At 36.3% G+C, this 22,517-nt stretch overlaps 1 protein-coding gene across 1 annotated transcript; it reads left to right on the top strand.

The window, feature by feature from the left end:
• The first annotated feature begins 5,471 nt into the window (after positions 1 to 5,471).
• noc (zinc finger protein no ocelli) lies at positions 5,472 to 11,058 on the top strand. Its single transcript, XM_017623271.1, has 2 exons — positions 5,472 to 6,200; positions 9,126 to 11,058. Exons 1-2 carry the CDS (start codon positions 6,111 to 6,113, stop codon positions 10,626 to 10,628), a joined length of 1,593 nt encoding a protein of 530 aa, XP_017478760.1. The 5' UTR covers positions 5,472 to 6,110; the 3' UTR covers positions 10,629 to 11,058.
• The last annotated feature ends 11,459 nt before the right edge of the window (positions 11,059 to 22,517 follow it).

The following is a 22,517-nucleotide window of genomic DNA, read 5'->3' as shown; positions in this document are numbered from 1 at the left end:
CCTTTCTCCATTGGGGCAATGTGATAATAAATGCTATAAAAATGAAGAAAAATGTGGTTAATTTTATGAGTTTCTTCCTTTCGTGCTACCAATTTTCATATAATTTACGAGTATTCTTTGAGTTTTTACTGTTGTTGCTCTTTTTGCTCCACTGCACCGCCACACTACGGGTGGGTACCCTTGTTCGTTGCGTCTTTGAAATTGCATAAATATTACAACCAGCCGTCAGCTGCCTCCAGCGGTGCTATTGAAGTGAACCAACCAACAAAGTCATCAGGAAAGCGTTTCCACACTCGCTGTTTCTTATCCTCTCAGTTCCCACTCGGCTCATTCGCCATTGTCCATAATTGAGAGTGTTGTGTAATTGAAGACATATTCATATTTAAATACATACTACATATGTATGTCTTTATGTAATTACATTATTTATTAAGCATATCTACATACGTACATACATATGTATGTTGGCATGTTTCGACAATGTTACAAATTAACAACCATATTTTTTTACTACCCATTCATTTATAGATTTATTAATGAAATTTCGCATAATACAAATTTATGGCTAATACTCAACTTGTGCAGGTTCGGTCCAAGGTGCTTACACAAATGTTAGTGGTTGGCCGAGCTTCTCCTCCGATTGGTGGCGTGTGAAACCAGTTCATAAGTGTTAAGACGAATTGTTAAAGTGGCGAATTGACAAGGAAAGATTCGACCACATCCGTCCAAGACGGAACACGCTGGGTACATCAATGGCTTCATTTAAACGATATTCAAGATATCACACGACTCATTTGGCCGAAGTACGGAAAAATACTTCATCCTGTTGGGTAGCGAGGCGATCTTAGGTTTCCTTATAAGGACTTTTATTAGCTTACGCATCGTACCTATGTTGTAGTTGCAAGATCAAAAAAGATTATGCACGCTTGGCAGAGATTTCACAGGTGGAAATAAGACCATCGGCAAAGCTTATTTATGAGGAGGATTCTGCCCTTTAGACGTTTAAATTTTTTTACTTTACATACCGTTTTTTCTTTTAAACGCTCTTTTCGCATTGACCCACGCAAAAGTTCTTATTAAGCGCCGCGAAGCAAGCGAACATTGGCTAGTTTTTAACCGACTTTTTTTATGTATGTTACCGCATATCTTTGGACCACGTCAACCGATTTCGATAATTCTTTTTGCATCGGAAAGGTAGTGTCTCAGAGGTGGATCATGAGATATATATATATATATATTTTTTATATGGGAGTTGAAGTCGGTTTTTTTTTCTAAAAATTACTAGTTTATGTTTTTAAGACCATTGGAGAAGTTTTCTAACTTAACGTATGAGGTGCTTAACGAAAAATGTCCTGTTTTGGAACTAAAACGTAACCAAAATTTTTTATAACTCTGAAGGTCTTTGACAGGACTTGGAATTGACTCAATGTGTTCCTGTTTGTCGATAAATTTCGGTAATTTGATAACACCAATAATCCAATGAATTTCAAAAGCACTAAAATCCGGTAACTCAATTAAAGAACACGACTAATTTCGATAATTTTCGATAACAGTGCGTTTATAGGGCTCGATAAATTTCGGTAACTCAAAAATGTACATATCTCGATACAATTCGCTAGCTCGATAAAGTTTGGATAGATCAATAAATTTTGATAAATCGGCTGAAGTAGACAGTTCAATATTTTTCGAAAGCTATTGACAAATTTTGATAACTTGTTACACTCGAGTAACACGATAAAATTCAATAAGCAGTCATAACTCGATAAAGTCATATAACCTTGAAATTTCGAAAAGTTGATGTTTTTGAAAATTCCAAGAACTTCGATTCGATAAATCGACAAGTTTCAGTAAATCAATAAATGTCGATAACTCGATACGCTGAAAAAACTCGATGAATTACGATATCTCCATAAAATTCGTTAGACTATAAATAATGACAATTTAACAAATATCGGTTAATATCAGTTATGTTGTATGTTACCATTAAATAAGCGATTTCCGCCAAATTTTTACATTTGCTCGCCAATATATTCATTACAGTTCAATGCAATCGTCCCTAACTGCTGTAAAAAAGGTTCAGAGCCACTGGCCGAAAATAATAATCGCTGTAATCTAAAAGACACTCAATCAATTTCTTGAAAATTTAATTCCGCATTAACTTTTTTAATTAATATAGAGTGGCGCTTACACATAAGTTAGTGTTTGGCCGAGCTTCTCCTCCGATTTGTGGTGAGCGCCTTGATGTTGTCACACAAAGCGGAGGGACCTACAGTTTTACGCCGACTCCGAACGGCGATTGTATTTGTATGAGAAGCTGTTTTTCATGGCAGAAATTCACTCGGAGGTTTGCCATTGCCTGCCGAGGGACGACCGCTGTTAAGAAAAAACCTTTTTTTTTCTATATTTTTTGCGATGTTGCTTTGACCAGGGTTTGAACCCAGGCGTTGCCGAGTGGAAGCGCGCACTGCTTACCACTACACCACAGCGGCCATGAATAATAATTAAACCTGTTAATTATAATTGAATCCCCCAAGAATGGAACCTATTTTAAATTTTACTCTGTCCATTCCATAAAAAGAGAGATCATTTCTTAGTATCAATTATCACGCAAGAAACCTTCGTAATACATCCATCTTATATATTGTGCGAAAGACATAGAACAAATTTTCATGGTGCATCGAATCCTGGAATGAACTCGAGTTAATCAAATCGACAAATACTACTCATAATCATTGCTCGAAAAGAACATGGCTCTAGGACGACAGGTGTAAACCTGCTTAATTGCTCAGAATGCCAGCGAGCACAACTTTCATCTCCTTATAAACTTGGAAGGATTTCATCAAGCTGATGGAATGGTTAAAAGGATCTTAGACTCAGCATATTTGGGTAGACTATGAAAGCAAGAGCGCCTATAAATACAATGGAAAAGCCAAGTTCTTCAAATTCGATGCTGATCTTATTATTGCCTTTAAAAGGAAATAAGCACTAAATAAAAAAAAAACTCCATACAAAAAGCTAGCAGATAGAATTGGTACGCCAAGGTTTAAGAAAAGATCTTTGTGATCCATAAGTTAATTCCGCTAGTTTCTGGCTTATAAGAGGCATAAGTTTAAGAAATTAATTTGACTTGGTAAATTGGAATTAGCTGTACTAATCTCATTAAAATTGTTACATTGATTTTCTGAAATATAGCAGAATCGTAATTGGCGACCGACCGATCGCGAAATTGTGATTCTGCTATTATATTCCAGTACCCTGCAAAAATCGTTGGACCATGTAGTCTATTTGTGGTAAATTGGAGTACTTACAAAAGTGTTCCTCTGTCATGCTGTAGCGGACCAACTCGTGTCTCTGCGCCAGCTTATTGTTTGTTATCCGATCACTGCTCGTGTTTTAACGAAACGGTATTGAAGTTGAGCATTTGAAAGCACATTTGTATGTCTGGCTATAGCTGAACGTGTAGAGATGCTCGATGTTAGTTCTTAGCTCCCAGCATGTTCGGGTTCGAATACCGTCAGAGGCAACATGTAATTTTTAATTTTTGTCTTGGTTTTTATTAATTTCGAAAAAGCATTTGAGAAGTGAAGAACAAAAGCGTGTACAAACGAAAAAATATAACAACAATGCCATTGTTAATATGTTGGAGTAGTTTTGTGCTACTCTGATGTAATGCAGGGATGGAGTATATGGTCCTGCCCTAGGACATCGCAATGTTAATTGGACCATATTTTTTATATGAATTGTGGTTAATTTTGGAGTACTCTTTGGTCCTTAGGGAGTACTCTTTACACGCATGCATGGAGTAGTCGCGATTTTTGCAGGGTAGTGCACCATTCTCTTTTAACATTTAAAAACATATTTTTAAGGTGGCGCATAAAAGTTGTGTGAGATAGAAACTGAAAACTCCGACGGCAAAACATGCTCAACCTATTACGTGCTGCAAGCAAGTGCGGCGGTAGTTGCGTGTTGAGTACGCACACGAAGAAGTTAGCAAACGCTACTTTTCACTTAACTGCTAAAATTACAAACAAAAAAGCAAAAAAAAACAATAAAGTGAACTACATAGTGAAGGTCCTGATGCTACACAAAAAACGCGCTAAATTGAAGTGTAAAAATTTTACGCGAGAATAAATTTTATACGCTTCTATTCGTATACACAAACGCTGTAAGTAAGTAGTTACACATGCACGTATCATAGATATGCATGAACGCATGTAACGCGACGTGCTAACCAAGTTTTTAATGCCACTAAAGAGCCAGAAATGTGAGCGATTTACAAGCGAATGCAACCATTTAGCAGCTGAGTAGTGCCATCGACAATTTAGCAAGCGGTGTGGCGGCGCGGCAACGTGCGGCATAGCTGCGCTAGAGTGCAGTTCAACTTGAAATGCCAACAACGCGCTCAATAAAAATAAAAATGAAAATTATAGCCTCGTTTGTGTGCCTCCTTGTTGCTTTCGTTGCAGCTACTGTTAGTTGTTTTTGCTGTAGTTGTTGTTGTTGTTGCGCTGAAAGGCGTGATAAACGTGACAGTTTAATTGCAACCTTTTGGTCACTTAACCAAACGCAATGATTGCCACCGACAAGAGCGCCGCCAAAGGAGTGGAGAGCGCAGAATACAGAAAAGGCAGAATACATATGTAGGTATATGGCGTAGTAGAAACAGGAAGGAGCGCGCTCACTCGCCTCGCGCATTGCTTACCTAGTAAAGTTTAGGAGAGCCCCTAAATTAATGTTTGATGACAATGTTAAATAAATAATGCAAAGAGCACAGCGCTCAACTGTCCCTAGCGCTCTACAACGCGCTCAACAAGCCGCATTCACTACACATTTACCTAAAGGTAACCCCATTTTCAAGTGTTGCCATTGTGCTGCGCACCCAATAAGCTACAGTGATTGGCTAAAAATTGTGAGCAAGTAAAATAAATTAAGCAAGAGCAGAGCGTAAGTGTGTGCAAGTATGCGGAGCGTTATAGCAATGGGAGCGAGCGCGTTGAGAAAAACCTGTTACTTTTCTTGTGCGCGCTCTTGCCTACTTTTCTCTCTTTCCCCCGCGCGTAACTAACAAAAGCGACGAACCATCCATTCATTCATCTGTTAACAACCGCTTGACAGCTAGCTGCCACAATTAGCAGCGCCACATATATGGTGAGTTGGGCTGTCCATGCCGCTGCCTTCGCGCGCCAACAAAAGATCAAAGCGCACACATTTTTATGGCGCATGCGATTTGATTGGACAAAAAGTACGCCATATTTGAAAATTACTCTATAGCTTTCTTACTTACACGCATCTAAATGGACTCGCTTACTCCCATGGCGGCATGCAAACGCGCGCTCTTTACAGGTTTTGAGCGGCATGTCAGCTCTCTGCAGAACTGAATGGAGCGCGGACTCTCAGTGAGCGTACATTTAACGCGCTCTAGTAGCGCATCGATTCAATGCTCGCTTACCAAGTACCTAAGTTAGTTGTGTGCCAAAGAAATTTTAGTTCGTGTTTGGCTTCCTTTGCGTTCGGACGTGTTTGAAAAGAGACTCGGAACGTAGCTATCTAAATACTTTGCTTAAATATATGTGCACTCTTAAGCTAATTTAACAGCCGTAAACGTTTGTGCTCAACAAAAGCAGAATAAAAACAAAAATCAAAATATATTTCCAATTTTGCGAAATACATAAATAACAAGTGCTTCACTTGTGTTTGGAGTGCGCTTAGTGTGCCGAAGCAAATTCTGAAATACTGCAAATATTTGAGTGAATGAAGAAATTTGTTAAAAAAAACTGCTTCAAAAGCGCTGAAGCGAAAAGTGAATAAGAAAAAACTACTACTCTCTTGGGAAAAGAATATATGCAAATTCAGTGCTTTCAAAAATATGCACTAAATTGTGCTGTTACTACATTAGTACTGGATTACTAAAAAAACTAACTAAGCCAGTTTTACGGCTTGTAACTCAAACTAACAAATAATTGGATTACCCGCCGCACACATCAGCGCATTTGCCAACTTTAAGCTACGCAAAACCTCTTTACCTATTGGATTTGGCATTTTTTGTGGATTAGCTGTATCACTCAACTTCGTTACACACGCTTTCTATACAACCTTTGGATTTGTGTAAAATGGTTGTTTTAGAAGGTGGCGGCGGTGTTGTTACCATTGGCAACAACCAATATTTGCAGCCAGATTATTTGTCACCCATACCAACAACGGTAAGTTGGAGCTAAACGGCATGAAACAATTTACGCAACAAGAATTGAAATATTTAGGTGCACTAGGAAACTGAGAGTTAGTAGGATCAAAATTGAGAAAAATTTTGTTAAGGGAATGGGTCAGTTAGTGGGGATCAGCGTGGTATTTTAAAGGAGCAATACAGGAATAAATGCTAACAGAAGAAATGTAAAATTTTATGAAAGTTTTTAAAATTTTACTGAAGTTACGAAAATTTGTTTGGATATGAATGAGTATAATCGCTCAACGAACTCTGGAAAGCATGATAAATAGAAGAAACCCTTCACAAAAAGTAGTAACGTAACATTATTTCTTTAAAAAAAAAATTAAAAATTTTTATTCAAAATTAATTGTATTAAAATTTAAAAATCTCAGAATTTACCACTGGTTTCAGCAGCAATTTAAATGGAAAATGATTTCTTATTTTCTGTCAATTTCCATATAACATTCTAAAATTAAGTCATTTCTCACTTGAATTGCTTTCGTGAAATTGGCTGTAAATGTTTTAACTGAAATAAAAAATTTTAAAACTATGAGTCAAGAAATTATTCACCCTGAAATTTGCAGCGTAAGGTTTTTTTTCACGAAATTTTTCTCTGAACTGTTTAACATTGAGGTTGTACACGCTTACCTGGTTATCAGGTTATCTGGTTAAAAATTATTAATATGTAGTGTATTTTATTGTTGTAAACTTAATAAAAAAATATAACCGCATAACCACATAAGCTGATAACCAGGAAAGCGTGAACAACCTCATTGTTTAAAAAATAATCGCGAGCTTCGAGATTTCAAACGGAATCTTCCCTAACTAATAAGGTCGTGTGATGAGAGAAAACTAGCCCGTTTTTGTAGTGCTTTAAAATGAAAACAAATTCACAATAAAGCTTTTTTAACCAACGTCAAAAAAGGAGGAGGTTATCAATTCGTCGGAATATTTCTTTATATTTTTTTTATGTATGTTATCGCATAACTTTGGACCATGTTTACCGATTTCTACAATTCTTTTTTTTAAAGGAAAGGTGGTACCTCCCATATTAATTTGGTTTAGTCAGTGGATCACAAATTTGTATATGAAAATTGAAGTCGGTTTTGTTTTTTGCGTAAGAATTACTTGTTTTTGTGCATATTACAGCTAAAAAACAGCAGTAAAGCTAAAAAAAATAATTTCCTATAGCTCAATTAAATAAACACCATATTACAATGAAATCACTTCAAGTAAAATATTATCACTTTTGGCTATAAAAAATGCAAAAAAAAGGACAACATTTAAACATCCAAAATAACTAAAAACTCCAAACTGTGGCATTACTAAAACTGTTGCAATATGATGTATGCCAAATTACTGGAAAAGAAAATCAATAATTTTATCTGTCATGAATTATACCTAATGCTGAATTTCTACTAGACATTGAAATAAAAAAAAACCTTTGCTTCTTAAAAAATGTCTTGTGGGGCAAACAACTTAATGGCTATGACTACTTTTATTCAAGTAATGTCTTGATGATTGTTCAATACCAAAGTTTGTCATTTAATGTGCTTTGGAAATCCCACATAATTTTACGCGCTGGAGCTTAAAGCTTTAACAAAATAAACGAAAAATACTGTATATAAATTATATGTAGATCATAATTTTTTGGAAACTCAAATATTTTATTGTGGATTAAAGCAAAAAATTATACAGATAAAATAAAATATTTTGTATCATAAATTCACCATGTGTAAATTATTTGTTATTTTTCCACAACATTTTCCATTGCAAGCGCCATCAAGCTCAATAAAATTGTTGAATATAATTTTATAATGATATATCTTTTAACTCTAAAATGTAAAAATTTAATAGAAAAAATTAGTCAAAAAAATAGTCACTGTCAGACATTTACAGCCAATTTCACGAAGGCAATTTAAGTGAAAAAAGATTTTAATTTTTTTAACTTTATGTGGAAATCGACAGAAAATAAAAAATCATTTTCGCTGATGTAACCGGCTATAAAAACTGTAATATTATAAAAAACTGTATCGCCGTTTAAAAATGCCGAATATACAGCAATTCGCAGTGAGAAGAACAAAGGGTTTTCCACCACTTCGTACCCGCGGTAGCAGCAGCGTTCAGTTGACTACTTCTCTTAACGTCACAAGCCTCTATTATCGCAGATAAGTCCGCAGCAAGCTAAGCGAATTTTTATTCATTTCGTATTTTGGTTTTATTTTGATTTCTTCTTTTTTTTAATAAAAAAAAAAACATGTTTTAATGCACTCGTAAAATAAAATTTAAATAATAATTTAAATCTTAAAAAGAAAAACACGATTGCATTAAATGACATTTATTTTTATTACCATATCGCTAATTTTATTGACTTCATAATCTCTGTGCCACAATATGGACTCATAAATGTTGGTCATTATAGTCACAAAAAATGTATTTCATTGGCTCCGTTGTCATTGGCGGTGAAAGCGGTTTTATAGCTTGAAATTCCTTTATGATGCAGCCGTCAAAACTGAGTTATGAATGTTTTTGAGTAAGAAATGTGCGACATAAAAAAGCGGCCGCGTACAAAAAGCAATCAAAATATTTGAATTAAAAAAATAAAACATATTTTTTGCTATAAGTATGAATTATAGTAATAGCAATAGATAAGCACACCTCTTTGTCAATGGAGTATAAATTAGGAAATTTTTTATTCGTACGCAAATTTTGTAATAACTCATGCATTTCTACATATGCATAGTTAGACGTTAGGCGCAGTTGACAACTTTAAAAAAGGTAAAAAGAAAGCTACTATTATTTATGAAAAACCACACACAGTTCACTTTTTGGTTTTTAAATCACTCGGGAATTTTGATTTTTACAAATTTAGTACTAATACGCACAGCCCACTAAATAAACATTTACCTTTCTCTCTTTCCAGATGGATTCCAAAAAGAGTCCACTCGCTCTGTTGGCTCAGACTTGCTCACAAATTGGGGCCGATTCCTCGGCCGTCAAACCTCTACTCGCTATGGATAAATCAAAGAAGTCCGCATCTTCATCCTCATCGTCCACCTCATCGAATGCCAGCTCTGATTTGAGCGCATCCAAGTCGCCGACTCAGGCTAAATCACCGAAATCCACCACACCAACCACCACCGAAGTGAAGTTGGCCTTCAAACCGTACGAAACAAATGTGCTCAGCGCCCAAAATCACAATTCATTCAAGTCATCATCATCATCGTCGGACGAACAACGACCCAGCTCAAAATGCTCCTCTAGCGGTGCTGATAATGCAACACGCGCACCATCGCGCAGCAAGTCCAATTGCACACCGGAATCACATACAATTAAAATGGAAAATGGTCATGGTGCCACACCCAACCCGCACGATAACAATCGCAAAACTGTATCACCCGCCGGTTCGTCACAGCGCGGTGCCAGCCCCATTGTGCGCTCCGGCATGGAGGTGCTCAACAATGCCAATGGCTCGGCCACACACCCAAAGGAGATGAGCAGCATGGCTGCCGCTGCCGCCGCTGCTGCTGCCGCTTACAAGGCGGCCAGTCCATATGGTCATATGAATCCGCTTTCTGCGCTCTGCTGTCCACCCGGAATGGAGCAACACGCCAATCCCGCTTTCCGTCCACCGTTTGGCGGCGGCTTTACGCATCATCACGCTGCCATGTTAGCAGCTGCTGCAGCAAGCGGCGGCTATCCGGGTGGTCCTAATGGTCCCGGCGGCCAACCCAACCCTTACATCAGCTATCAACGCATCAAGACACCATCGGGCGGCGAGGCCATTGTGCCTGTTTGCAAGGATCCCTATTGCCCCGGCTGCCCGTACTCGGCACATACGCAACAAATGCTTATGGGCGCCCCCTGTCCGGCTGGTTGCTCACAATGTGAACATCAAAAATACGGCATGGCAATGATGGGTGGCGCCGCCGGTCTCCCACCGAATCATCCTTACTCCCAAGCTGCCGCCGCTGCTGCCGCTAATGCTGCTGCTGCACGCTCGGCGCCTTACGTATGCAGCTGGGTGGTGGGTGACGCGTACTGCGGCAAGCGTTTCCAGACCTCCGACGAACTGTTCTCCCATCTACGCACACACACTGGCAATCTTTCCGATCCAGCTGCTGCCGCCGCCGCTTTGGCTCAGTCACAAGCTCAATCACTGCTGGGCACGCTCTTTCCACCGTCGGCCCTGCGTGGTGGTTATCCAACGCCACCCTTGAGCCCAATGAGCGCAGCAGCTGCGGCGCGTTATCATCCATATGCAAAACCCGGCGGTATACCAACAAGTGCGCTAACAGCGCCCTCAGCTTTCGGTATGACTGCCTTCAATCCGGCTGCAGCAGCTGCAGCAGCGGCTCTAGGACCCTACTATTCGCCTTATGCCATGTATGGGCAGCGTATTGGTTCTGCAGCGGTGCATCAGTAAGTGGGCGCCGTCGATGTATAACGGAAAGTGCTCAGGAGACGAGCAATCAACCGTCAGCAAGGCTAGTCAAGGAGAACGAAAGGCTAACCGAGTGATCTCTTGGAGGCGCGCGTGCGCGTCTATGTCGACTGCGAGGCCAACAGTAAGGAGGCGGCAGGCACAGAGAAGATCGCGCGCTCAGTAAAAATTTGCATACCAAAAAAGAGAAAACGGAAAGAAAAAACTGAGGATCTTGAAGAGGAGAACAGAATTGCAGAAATAAGCAACACAAAAAACGTTAAAAATGATTAGACAAATTTGCGTTTCAAAAAAAGTATAAAAAACATACATATAAGAAAAAATTCAATTTGAGAATGCGCTATTATTGCGATCGTTTTACACTGTGATACTAAAATGTAGTTGGATGCTAGGCTTATTAGGTTTTAAAAAAGGAAAATATGACTTACACACAAAAACATAGCTTAACACATATGTACATGAGAGTGTGTGAATAAAGTCGTAAAATATAATTGATCTTTTTAGTTTTAAAATGCAGCCAAAGCATTTTTCCATAACCATTAAACTTCATTAACGATAAAAAAACAACAACAATAACTAGGTTTTGTTACTATTAATTTACTATATACTTATATGTCTGTATGTTATTTTGCCTTCAATTATAAAATTTTTAAGTGTGAAATTGTGAACATTTGTTTTTTTTTAAGAAAGGGCGTTTAAACTGCTTTCACTTAAAAAAAAATTATGTTATAACAATGTCTTTTAAAAATTTGATTTAGTTAAGTAATGAAACTAATTAATAACCATACATGAAGAATTTTAAGGACATATTTACAGAGCTACCATGTTCAACTGCATATTAAGCGCTTGCATTTATGTATGTATGTGTTTATATACTTGAACTAAATTTCTGTAACAGAATCATACAATACAAAAGTCAAAAATTTCAACAACAAACTTGATGGAATAATTAGTTTTCATTTTAAATTTAAATGAAAATAATAAAAAAACATATTAAAAATAAAACTTATCGTTTTCATTAAAAAACTTGAAAAATGTATTCCAGAGTAGCATTGTCTCGCAAATCCAGATTTCTTTATATTTGGACCACTAAGTTGGATGGTGAAGCGTATGCACGAAATTATCCCTAAAACGGTGTTTACACGAGGCGATTTTACAGTCAATTTTAGAGGCAATTAGTACAATAAAAATTTGGCTGCCCCCAACTTCATTGGAGGCGAATAGTTGAAAGGCCGTTCACACCAGGCGATTGTTGATTTCAATTAAAAGTTGCCTGTAAAATTGCCTCATGTAAACACCATATAAAATTGGTGTTTGGTGGACTTCTCTGGGTATTCTCGTAATTCTGAGCCACACAACTAAGTATGGTATCTATATATATGTGATGTGTATAGTGATGCGGAAAACAACGAAAATGTAAAAGCAAGGTCGTACTAGAACACTTCTTCGGCGGCTTAAAAGTCATTTTTCAACGATGTAAAAGTTATCGCATGCAACAGCGGTAAGATAAAATAGGAGAGAAAGTGTTGTAAGTAGCACCGTAAGTAGTTCTCCATTGCCGAAACTCACCAGTAGTCCCACCTTTACCGGGAGGCCCCGACTGTCCACCAACGCAACCATCAGCGCTTACCTGCAGTTCCACCATTGTCGAGACTTAGCCTGATGATCAACTGGCCTAGCCTCCGGCGCTCACCCGTAGTCTCATTATTGCCCTGAAAAACCGAATCAATAACAGGTCTATGCAATAACCCTCACAAGTCATCTCACTATTGCCGAATGCTGTCAGATAATTACTCGGCCTATCCACCGGCACTTACCAGAGGTCTCCACCGTTGACAAGAGTTACTAGAAAATAGCTACGTCTTATAAAATTCCCGACACTAATTGAGTAAACTTCTTTAACGAGAAAAATTACTTCGACACAGAAGCATTCAAATTTAATATTAATAAATGTTTGTGACCACAAAGTCAGTTCGCCGGAAAAAACCTTATGCAGTGGCCAGTGGTGATCATCGTAACCAGTCTAAGCCAGGGGTGTTCCAACAGAAAAACGCTATAAACAGGTAAAATGTGCAAATAAAAATATTTTCTAATATTTTATTGCCGGTATAAAAATAAATAACATGTATTTTAACAAGAAAATAACGAAAATTATTTACTTCAAAATACAATTATGTACATATGTATGTATAAAATTAGTTTGAAATCAAGCAGACTGTCTGCTGTAAATACCATGCAGTACGGGGGAATGACTACAGGACTGATGAATCGGTAGCTACCTGATAAACACCGTCAATTACCGACCGACTACTTGCAGTGTATTTCATCCGGGGGTTACTAAAGTAGTCACTTGCGTGGTTTATGGGCGCCCTCTGTCGTAGTTTTTCGCTCTTCTGCTTACGACTGGTTCGACTCTGAGTAGCTACTTACCTAGGAGTCGGTGCAGTAGAGGATCAAAAGTAGCTATTGACTCCAGCAGTACTGGAGGGTAGAAACATTCACAGTTTAATAGTGGTTCAGATGACAAGCAATTAGCAAGTTTGCCATTTTGGTTCCACAACTCATGCAACCTATAGCCATTTGGCGGTATTTATGAATTTCAGTATGCCATACAGAGAGAGGCAGCTGGACTCTAAAACATTCTGCAGGAATGGCTTGCCGAGTGTCTTAAGAGTCATCCTTGCGAGGGCTGGACACTCGCACAGGAAGTGTTCGACTGTCTCTTTTCAGCCAGGGTCATCGCAACTGGGGCAGAAACTATTGAAGGGCAATCCTATCCATTCGGCATGTACCCCAATGGGCCAGTACCCTGTGCACACTGCAATAAGTTTGTAGTTTGCTTATTCCTAAGAGAGGTTTGGTTTTAAGTGAGTAGAACTGTCGGATAATTCTCTACGATCCTGTTCCACCTCTGCTTGGCCTTCAAGTGATAAATTTCGGTAATTTTTGCGTGGGACACATTCAGTGCCGCACCTTGCTAGTTCGTCCGCTCCCTCATTTCCGTAAATGTGCCTATGTTCCGGGACCCATATAAGTGTAATTTCGTATTGATCAGAGATATAGACCAGCTCTCTCCTACAGTCCTCCACTACACCTTTTCCAACAGTATTTCAGAAAAACACAAATGTATTTCAGAAAAGGCCAAATGAATTTCAGAAAAACTCAAATGTATTTCAGAAAACCTCATATGTATTTCAGAAAAGGACAAAAGTATTTCAGAAAAGCTCAAATGTATTTTAGAAAAGGCCAAATGTATTTCAGAAAAAGCCAAATGAAATTTAGAAAACACAATTGTATTTCAGAAAAAATCAAATGATTTTCAGAAAAACGCAAAAGTATTTCAGAAAAGGGCAAATGTATTTCAGAAAAGCACAAATGTATTTCAGAAAAGCATAACTGTATTCTAAAAATATTTTTCTGAAATACATTTGCCCTTGTCTGAAATGCATTTGCGTTTTACTGAAAAAAATTTGAACCTTTCTTAAATACAATTGTGTTTTTCTGGATTTAATTTGGCTTTTTCTGAAATACTTTTGGCCTCTTTTGAAATACATTTGAGCTTTTCTGAAATACATTTGCCCTTTTCTGAAATTCATTTCAGGTTTTCTGAAATATATTTGAGTTTTTCTGAAATTCATTTGGCCTTTTCTGAAATTCATTTGGCCTTTTCTGAAATACATTTGTGTTTTTCTGAAATACTATTGGAAAAGGTGTAGTTGACATCAGAGGTACAAGAGAATGCCTTAATGGCCGTTTGGCTATCCGAGATGATATTCGCATGAATATTTGGGAAAGATTATAGGTAAATTTTTGTAAAATATACTAAAATATGCGCAATAAATAAGCAAAACCAGGTATTTTTGCAAAATATGCAAAATCATGCATTTACTGCAAAATATGCGAAAATGTGCACTAACAATTGAATGCCATATTAAATGAAATTTCATGATTCGTAAAGATAACTTAACCATTTCCATTTGAAGATGCCCAATAAAAACATGCATTTTCATGAGATTCCGAGCTCTAGATATAAACAAACATTCGATGGCGTTATTAGATGAGGTTCCGAAGCACCGGCTGTGTATAAATCAACCAAAGGTCAACATCATTCATGCCAGTAAGTTCGGCCTGAAACGCTCTACAGCATCGGTTCCCAACCGGTGGGTCGGGACTAGTGATGCCAATCCCCGGATGTCGGTGTTTTTGACGTCCCAGAAATCCCGGGATTTGCTTGCATTAATTAAAGTTAGATAATTTTTTAGATCAATTTACTCAAAACTTCCTCAAATCGAAAAACTTATAATTTGACCGACGTGCTGGTAAAAGAAGTTCAAATATTTTGTAATGGAGGAGATAGGGGTCATTATTTTCAAATGGATTATGTCTACCTTTTGACAGTTCAGCCTTAAAGTGTTGATGCCGAAATATGTTTTTCATCAGTAGGTTTTGTATGTAAAAACTGCAGGTCAAGCTTAGAAGACTCCGCTTTGAATGCTTTGCTGCTCTTACGAAAACATTTAAGTGCAATAATAACTACACCGGCAAAAAAAGGGGTGTGTGTTTTAACCAGACCCAACTACCAACATGTATTTCGACACGCTGAATCCGATTCTGAGATCCGTTTGACTCGTACACCCTCAAAATTTCTAGTAAATTGCGAAAAAATACCAAAAAATTCCCCTTTCGCCATTTCTTTATAGTGTAGAATAAACATGTTTAGAGAAATTGTTTTTATATATTTTTGTTTTATGTTTTTCATTAATCGGCACTTTCAAAAGTACCTGGTATTTACATTATTATTTGAGATGTATACGTTCCCCAATCACATGGTCTTTTAAATACAATTAAAAAAATGTTTTACTTTAAAATTTGTCTGATTTAATAAATATCGCTAGCGTTGAGTGCAAAGATGCTAAGTCCCAATTTAAAAATTGTACAGGAGAGGAAAAATTTTCGTATAGCCATTTTCTTCAAGTATTTCGCAAAACTTTGAATTCAACATTTTGCCTGATTTCGAGCATGTTTGGCCTTATCGAATTTTCGGAGCTTTTTTTGGCCTTAGCAAATTTTCTTTTCATTGAGTATAAACGAGAAAACATAAAACAAGGACCTTTACCCTTTTCGAAACGATGCAATTTTAATTTATCTAGCCTCTATATCAAAATATGATTTTTCATTAAAAGTGAAATTAGCAACTTTTCACACTAAGCTAGTGATATATGAGTTTTATAATCAATTTATCGTAAATTTTAAATAGTTTTATTTAACGGTATATTTAAATGCTTTCGGATATTGAATTTTTACTCATATTCATAAAATTTATGACTCAATTTGAATCCCGGGATTACCTAAAAAATATCCCGAAATCCCGGGATCCCAATTTTCCTGATATTTTGGCATCCCCAGTGGTGACCCACTAGCGGGTCGCGGAAGGGTTACAGGTGGCTTTCGAATCGATCCTAAAACTATCAGAAACAATTGAATAAACCATCAGAAAAGATAAGAAAAACATAAGATTAAAAACATATTTATTCAGTCGTAATATGGAAGTGTTAGTTCAATTGAAAAAGTCCCAAAAATCTCATTAATATTGTATTCTTACTTAAAAACAGCAATTTTACATATTGATAGATTGCTATGCATTTACATACATATTTTTGGTAAGTCATAGGAACTTAAAGATTAACATATGTTGCGAATCATAAGTTTTGTATTGATGGCATTGATTTGTTAGTGCATATTTTTACATATTTTGCCTTAAATGATAGGGACGCTTCTTTAATATTGAAGGTGAAAAACGTAATAGCTTCAAATTCGATTGGTTAGCTTATATCCATGCAAACTAATACAGCTTCTTGTTGGAAATAATAACTAAATTGGACGGAAAAAAATCCTTGGCTGAACAGGTACATCTTGTGGAGACTACTGTTACTACTATGCAAGGTGTGCAGGGTGAACTTGGAAAAAAATCAAGGAAAAATTGGATACCATTCTTCCAAAACTAAGGGGTTTAAGTATTTTAAGGGAATATCTGGTGTGCTAAGTAGCCAAATTGCCGCAATTGACAGCTGTTAAGCAGGGATCACACGACTTGTACATTTGTACAGATTTGTACATTTTGGCAGGTTCCGAATGAGGTTGTCTGGAAATTCTTTTATTGAGCTGAATTCAAATAATCTAAACAATACCACTATGTAACTGCCAAAATGTGTGATCTCTGGTTAATAGCTATAATCCCAATGAACTAGCTTGCTTCAAGTACGCCTCAATCACCAGTGTTGACGTAGAACGTTCTCCGTATTTGTATACAAATCATTTTTGCGGCCAAATAGGGAAAGCTTTAACTTTGAAAATTTTAAAAAACTATTTTTCCTGTTTGCCAATAAAGCCCTGAACAAAGCAAATAAAAAAAATATGGAAGATAAATATGTATTTTTAGTTTAATGTAAATGAATTTTTTACTTTTTACTTTAAGGGCTTAATTTTTTTTAATAAATATTTTAAAATTTTAGATGTATATTTAATTAGTTTTGACTTTTGCGTGGCACTAAAAATTACTATATATCCTTGTGTTAATTATAAACTTGTAATTAAATATGAAAAGTAAATGATAAAATTAAAGTCGACTGTAAAGTTAGTTGCAGCTTTTTGACATAATTTTCAATTGGATATCGGCCAAAAAAAGCTGCAACTAACTTAACAGTCGAAAGTATTTTGACTATGGGGCCAATCACTTTATTCCTATTTTAAGCTTGTTTAAAAAGTTAAATCAAAACAAGTTAGGGAACTCCTATTCTTCTGAAACGTGATCGCTATATCTATAAATTATTTTGTAATTTTTAAATCTTGATGTAATAAAAGCGTATTTTAAGTTTTTTTGAACTATAATTTTATTTTCTACCTTTTAGGGCCAAATTCACAGTGGGTAGTTAACCACTGGTAAAAGTTTAACTATTGATTTTGATATACACAACGCTTAGTTAACAAAAGTTTAAACCAGCAGGCGAACGAATTTCAAATTTGAATAGAAAAGTATTGGTATTTAGAATTTGTATATTTTCGGGCGATATCAATTTTTTATAGTTAACTATGTGATTCTGAATATAAAGTCAAAGTTAAACTCTTGTTGGTGGTTAAGTTAACAATCGTTTAACTAAACACTGTGAATCGCGCCCTTAGTCTTTTGAATTCCTGCAATCAATAGTATTCTGTCTCTGATTCTCATTCTGCCTAATTCTTTCAATGAAAGAAGCTAGGCCTCTTTCCAGTCAATTTCCAGCTATCCAATTCCTCTATCCGAAGTCGTTCTACTGATTTAACTCTACTAAGAGCGACAAATGCTTGACCATTTTTTTGTGGATTTATTTATTTTCATATGAGTAATATATGTTCTAAATATTAAACAAAGAAGAATATAAATGCGGGTTTTTCAAATATCTCGACTCCTGCGCCATCTAGCGGATTAATTCATCTTTCATATTGCATTGTCATCGGGTTGTGAGCTAAGTTTGAAGTTTAAAGTATGTAGCTTATCGGGAAGTTTGTTAAATATTGATTTTAAAATTCCAGGGTATACATATATCCAAGTGAAGTTAAATAAAAGCTTGTAAAACTAATATATCTAAATAAATAAGGCTAAAATGGTATTTTAACAATCTTTGCATAAATCACAAAACACCAACAACATAAGCATTGAAATTCGGTTTCAAATATAAAAGTTTAAATATTATTGCGTTTGGTAATCTTCCAAATCGAATCCCGTCCCGCCATACACTTTGATCTAAATTTTTTAGTTGATATTGTTTCGTCTTTACCAGGCATTTCTAAAAACATTTTTGACGTTGTTTTGAAATTTAGCGATATAAAATAATTTAATTAATATTTTCTAGAATATGGAAATAATACACCGTACGACAATTGAGAAGTAAAGTCCTCTCTCATCGTACAAAAATCTCGCTCAATAAGTCACTCATTAAGCCTGTGCTGGTGTATGGCGCCGAGGCATGGACAATGAAAACATCTTGGAGTTTTCGCGAAAAATATTCTGCGACAGATTTACTGGCCTTCACGCGTTGGCGATGGCGAATACCGCAGACAATTTAGCGATAAGCTCTATGAGCTTTACAACGATCTGGACATAGTGCAGCGGCCCCGCTGGTTAGATCATGTCATACGAATGGACAGAAACGCTCCAGCTCTGAAACGTGGGTCGCGATGCTGGTAACAGAGGAACAGGAAGGCCTTCTTTGCGTTAGAAAGACTTGGCTTCACTTGGCATTTCCAATTGTCGTCACTCGGCCAAAATCGCTTAGGCGGTTACCACGCCAATAAAGAAGAAGAATTTAATCTAATATTAAGCACAGAATATAAGAAAAACATACACACATAAGGATTTATTTATGTCAATAATACACTGAGAAACGAGTTTAGTTATGTCAACCAAATATGTTTTTCTCACTCATGATTTGGTTATAGTTATCAAGTCATCTGTTGAGAGGAATATATTTGGCTCACTTTTTTCTGAGTGTAGATTGTAGTAAGAATTTGCTGAAAAGAAACGGTAAAACAGAAAAAGTGAGAAACTCCGGTCAATATTTTCTTATTTAAGGTTGGCGTTAAGGCGTGAACATTTTACGCTCTTCAAAAAGTCACAGTTCCTTCAACTAAGAATTGGTAACTATGAGCCCACCGTGTGTTGTGAAAGCACATCTGTATTAACAGAAGATAAGAACATTATTTTATTAACCATACGCAGCGTTGAAATGAATTTGTAGAAATATGTATCAAAATAATATTAATTAGAATTCACCGAACCCAAAGAATTATTCAACCAAATTAGCGATTTGGTTAAACCTAGATGAATATGGCAAGCTTTAATATATTTAGTTATAATAACGAAACCCTGGTAATAGTTCCGAAACCTTGGTAAACGTTCCCAAATATTGCCAAAATTCGGCAACTAAATATGTTTATTTGTCGAAATTAAACTCTTTTTCCAGTGCCGTAAATAGTTAACTAGTTCAGTCGTACAAATATTATCTTGTGGCTTGTAAAATATTTAACAGAGATTGACTTATGATTACAATATGTCCAAACATCCATTATCAATCAATATGGTTTATATGTTTTGCCTCATTATTAAAGCAATAAAGAATCGAACGAACACTGCTTTGGAATATTTTAAAATCACGTCATTATTACGCGTGAATCGCAAAGAAAAATCTCAACCAAGCGCCTAATGTTTTTAATGGTGGTGCTCATAAATATATCAAAATAATTAAATCCCCCTTGATCACCACCTAGTCACAATGCAAACGCTAACATTGCCCGATAAGCAGCAAATGAAAGCGCTAAGCGACAATTGGGTGCTCACGCTATTCACAAGTTATCCGACCACCAAACGAACAAATATGTACAATAGACTATCATAAATTAAGTAAAATTTTAACGCATAAATAATCAAATTTATGAAGCAATAAAGTGTAAATTATAAAAACACAAATAATATGTAAATGGTGCGATTTATAACTCGCTTAAGTACAACAAATAGACTTGTGATTTTACGAGTACAAAGGCTTTAGTGATGGACGAGTTAATTTTTTTGCCCGCATTTTCTTATTATAGTCACAAATCAAAGGGTCGCAATAGTCGTAGCTTCGAATTCGAAAATATTATACATACATATACATATACATACATATATATATATATATATATATATATATATATATATATATATATATATATATATATATATATACATATATACATATATATCTACAGGTTTATAGATCGTTTATTGGTTTGTCAATGAATGTCGACAACAGTCCGCCATATACTATCCATATTATCAGTTCTTCAACAACTTTGTCAAAATGATTGCGAATATTGAAATCAGAACGATTTCCTGACTTTTTGAGTGGGACTGTCATAAACATCCAAATATAATTAAATTTTCCGAGTGACTCAATTCATGTGCGACCATTGACATATGGGGCATTCCAAAGTGACGGTTGGCACATTTTAACTCGTTTTTGCTCATACTTTTAGTAAATTCTCTTTGACCATTGATCTGACAAGTGTCAAACTTTTAACACTTTAAGTCAGATATCAGTTTAATACGAAGCTGATAAAATATAAAATTTAATTTTATATTTAAATATAAATTTAATTTTATATTTAACATTTTCGAAGCGTGATGGGTGGGACAACTATGACACCCGCTTCTCTGAGTGGTTGGTTTCGTTTCCGAATTTCAGACAAACTATAAACATTTCGTCCATAGCGTTAGTTAGTAGAATGTTAAGTACTATTTTTTGCTTTAATGGCATTATTATATTTTAAACTAAAAAAAATGGTATTTTTGCTTGTGACGGGTGGGACAAAATTTTGTGACGGGTGGGACGAGTCACCTTTGAGGACACATAGTTCGTGAGTAAAATGAATACTGCTGATTTGATGTGAATATTTATTATATTTTTATTAGGGGACCTCATTTACGTTAAAAAAATACATATTTTGCTCTGACGGGTGGGACATCCAATATGCATGTATTTGAACGTTTATAACTTCTCACCATAAATATGTTTTTCTAATAACTTACCGCCATTGAAAAGCTTATGAATTCTTCTTTCTTTTTGGATAATTATTTTTTGCAGTGCCACCTTTAGTAGATGAGGAATGCCTTGAAAACTTGATGAAAACATATTACAGTGTATTATATGTATATGAATTTATAACAATAAAATAGAGAAAATAGTGAAAAATAAATGGATAAAAATCTATTTCTAAAGATTTATTCTGACTGCTTTACTGTTTTTACAGATTTAAACACAATTTATGTAATTTATTTTATTATCTGAGGTGTCGTCTTCGCTGGAATGGCCCATATACATACATATAAGTGTTAAGTATAAGTATAAGTACTCTTGGGCATATCTGTAACATCTTAAACAATTTCTGCGCCCTAAATAATAATTCATACATACCGTCGCTTGGCGCGCATTACATCTCATACGAAAAACTACCTGTCCAAGTGAAGCCAAGCCCTTCTAAACCAGGTATTTCCAGCCAAGAGGAGGCCTTCCTCCTTCCTGTTACCAGCATCGCGGCCCGCGTTGAATACTTTCAGAGCAGTAGCATGCAGGAGCGTTTCTGTCCATTCGAACGACATGGCCAAGCCAGCGAATTTTAATTTGCAGCACTATGTTTATATCGTTGTAAAGCTCATACAGCTCTTTGTTAAATCGCCTGCGGTGTTCGCCAACGCCAACGCGTAAAGGTCCGTAATTCTTTCGCAGAATCTTTCTCTAGAAAACTCCAAGAGCTGCTTCATCAGATGTTTTCATTGTCCATGCCTCCGCGCTATACACCAGCACAGGCATGATGAGTGACTTATAGAATGCGATCTTTGTACGACGAGAGAGGACTTTACTTCTCAATTGCCTACTCAGTCCAAAGTAGCACTAGTTGGGAAGAGTGATCCTCCGTTGGATTGCAAGGCTGGCATTATTATTGGTGTTAATGCTGGTTTCAAAATAAACGAAGTCGTCTACTTTTTCCAACTTATAACTGTCAAGAGTGACGTGTGTGCCTAGTCGCGTATGCTTTGACTGTTGGCGTGATGACAGGAGATACTCTGTTTTGTCCTCATTCACCACCAGACCAATTTGCGTTGCTTCTCTATCCAATCCCGAGAAAGCAGAACAGACGTTACCCTTGGTTTGGTTAATATCGATGTCGTCGTCATACGCCAGCAATTGTATGCTCTTGTAAAGTATTGTGACTGAGCGGTTAAGATCTGCGGCCTTTATTATCTTCTCCAACATCAGATTAAATAAATCACACGAAATGGAGTCACCTTGTCTGAAA

This window comes from Rhagoletis zephyria, unplaced genomic scaffold, assembly GCF_001687245.7.
Source record: "Rhagoletis zephyria isolate East Lansing unplaced genomic scaffold, Rhagoletis_zephyria_1.1 Rzeph_scaffold_00051, whole genome shotgun sequence".
NCBI classification, from domain to species: domain Eukaryota; kingdom Metazoa; phylum Arthropoda; class Insecta; order Diptera; family Tephritidae; genus Rhagoletis; species Rhagoletis zephyria.
The sequence above is the reverse complement of the archived record's forward strand: the minus strand, read 5'-3'. Positions and strand labels throughout refer to the sequence as shown.

Bases quoted from the DNA above. Each gene is read 5' to 3' on its own strand.
- noc (XM_017623271.1), top strand. From the start codon at position 6,111: ATGGTTGTTTTAGAAGGTGGCGGCGGTGTTGTTACCATTGGCAACAAC. The intron at 6,201-9,125 runs GTAAGTTGGAGC...CTCTCTTTCCAG, and splicing joins TGTCACCCATACCAACAACG to ATGGATTCCAAAAAGAGTCC.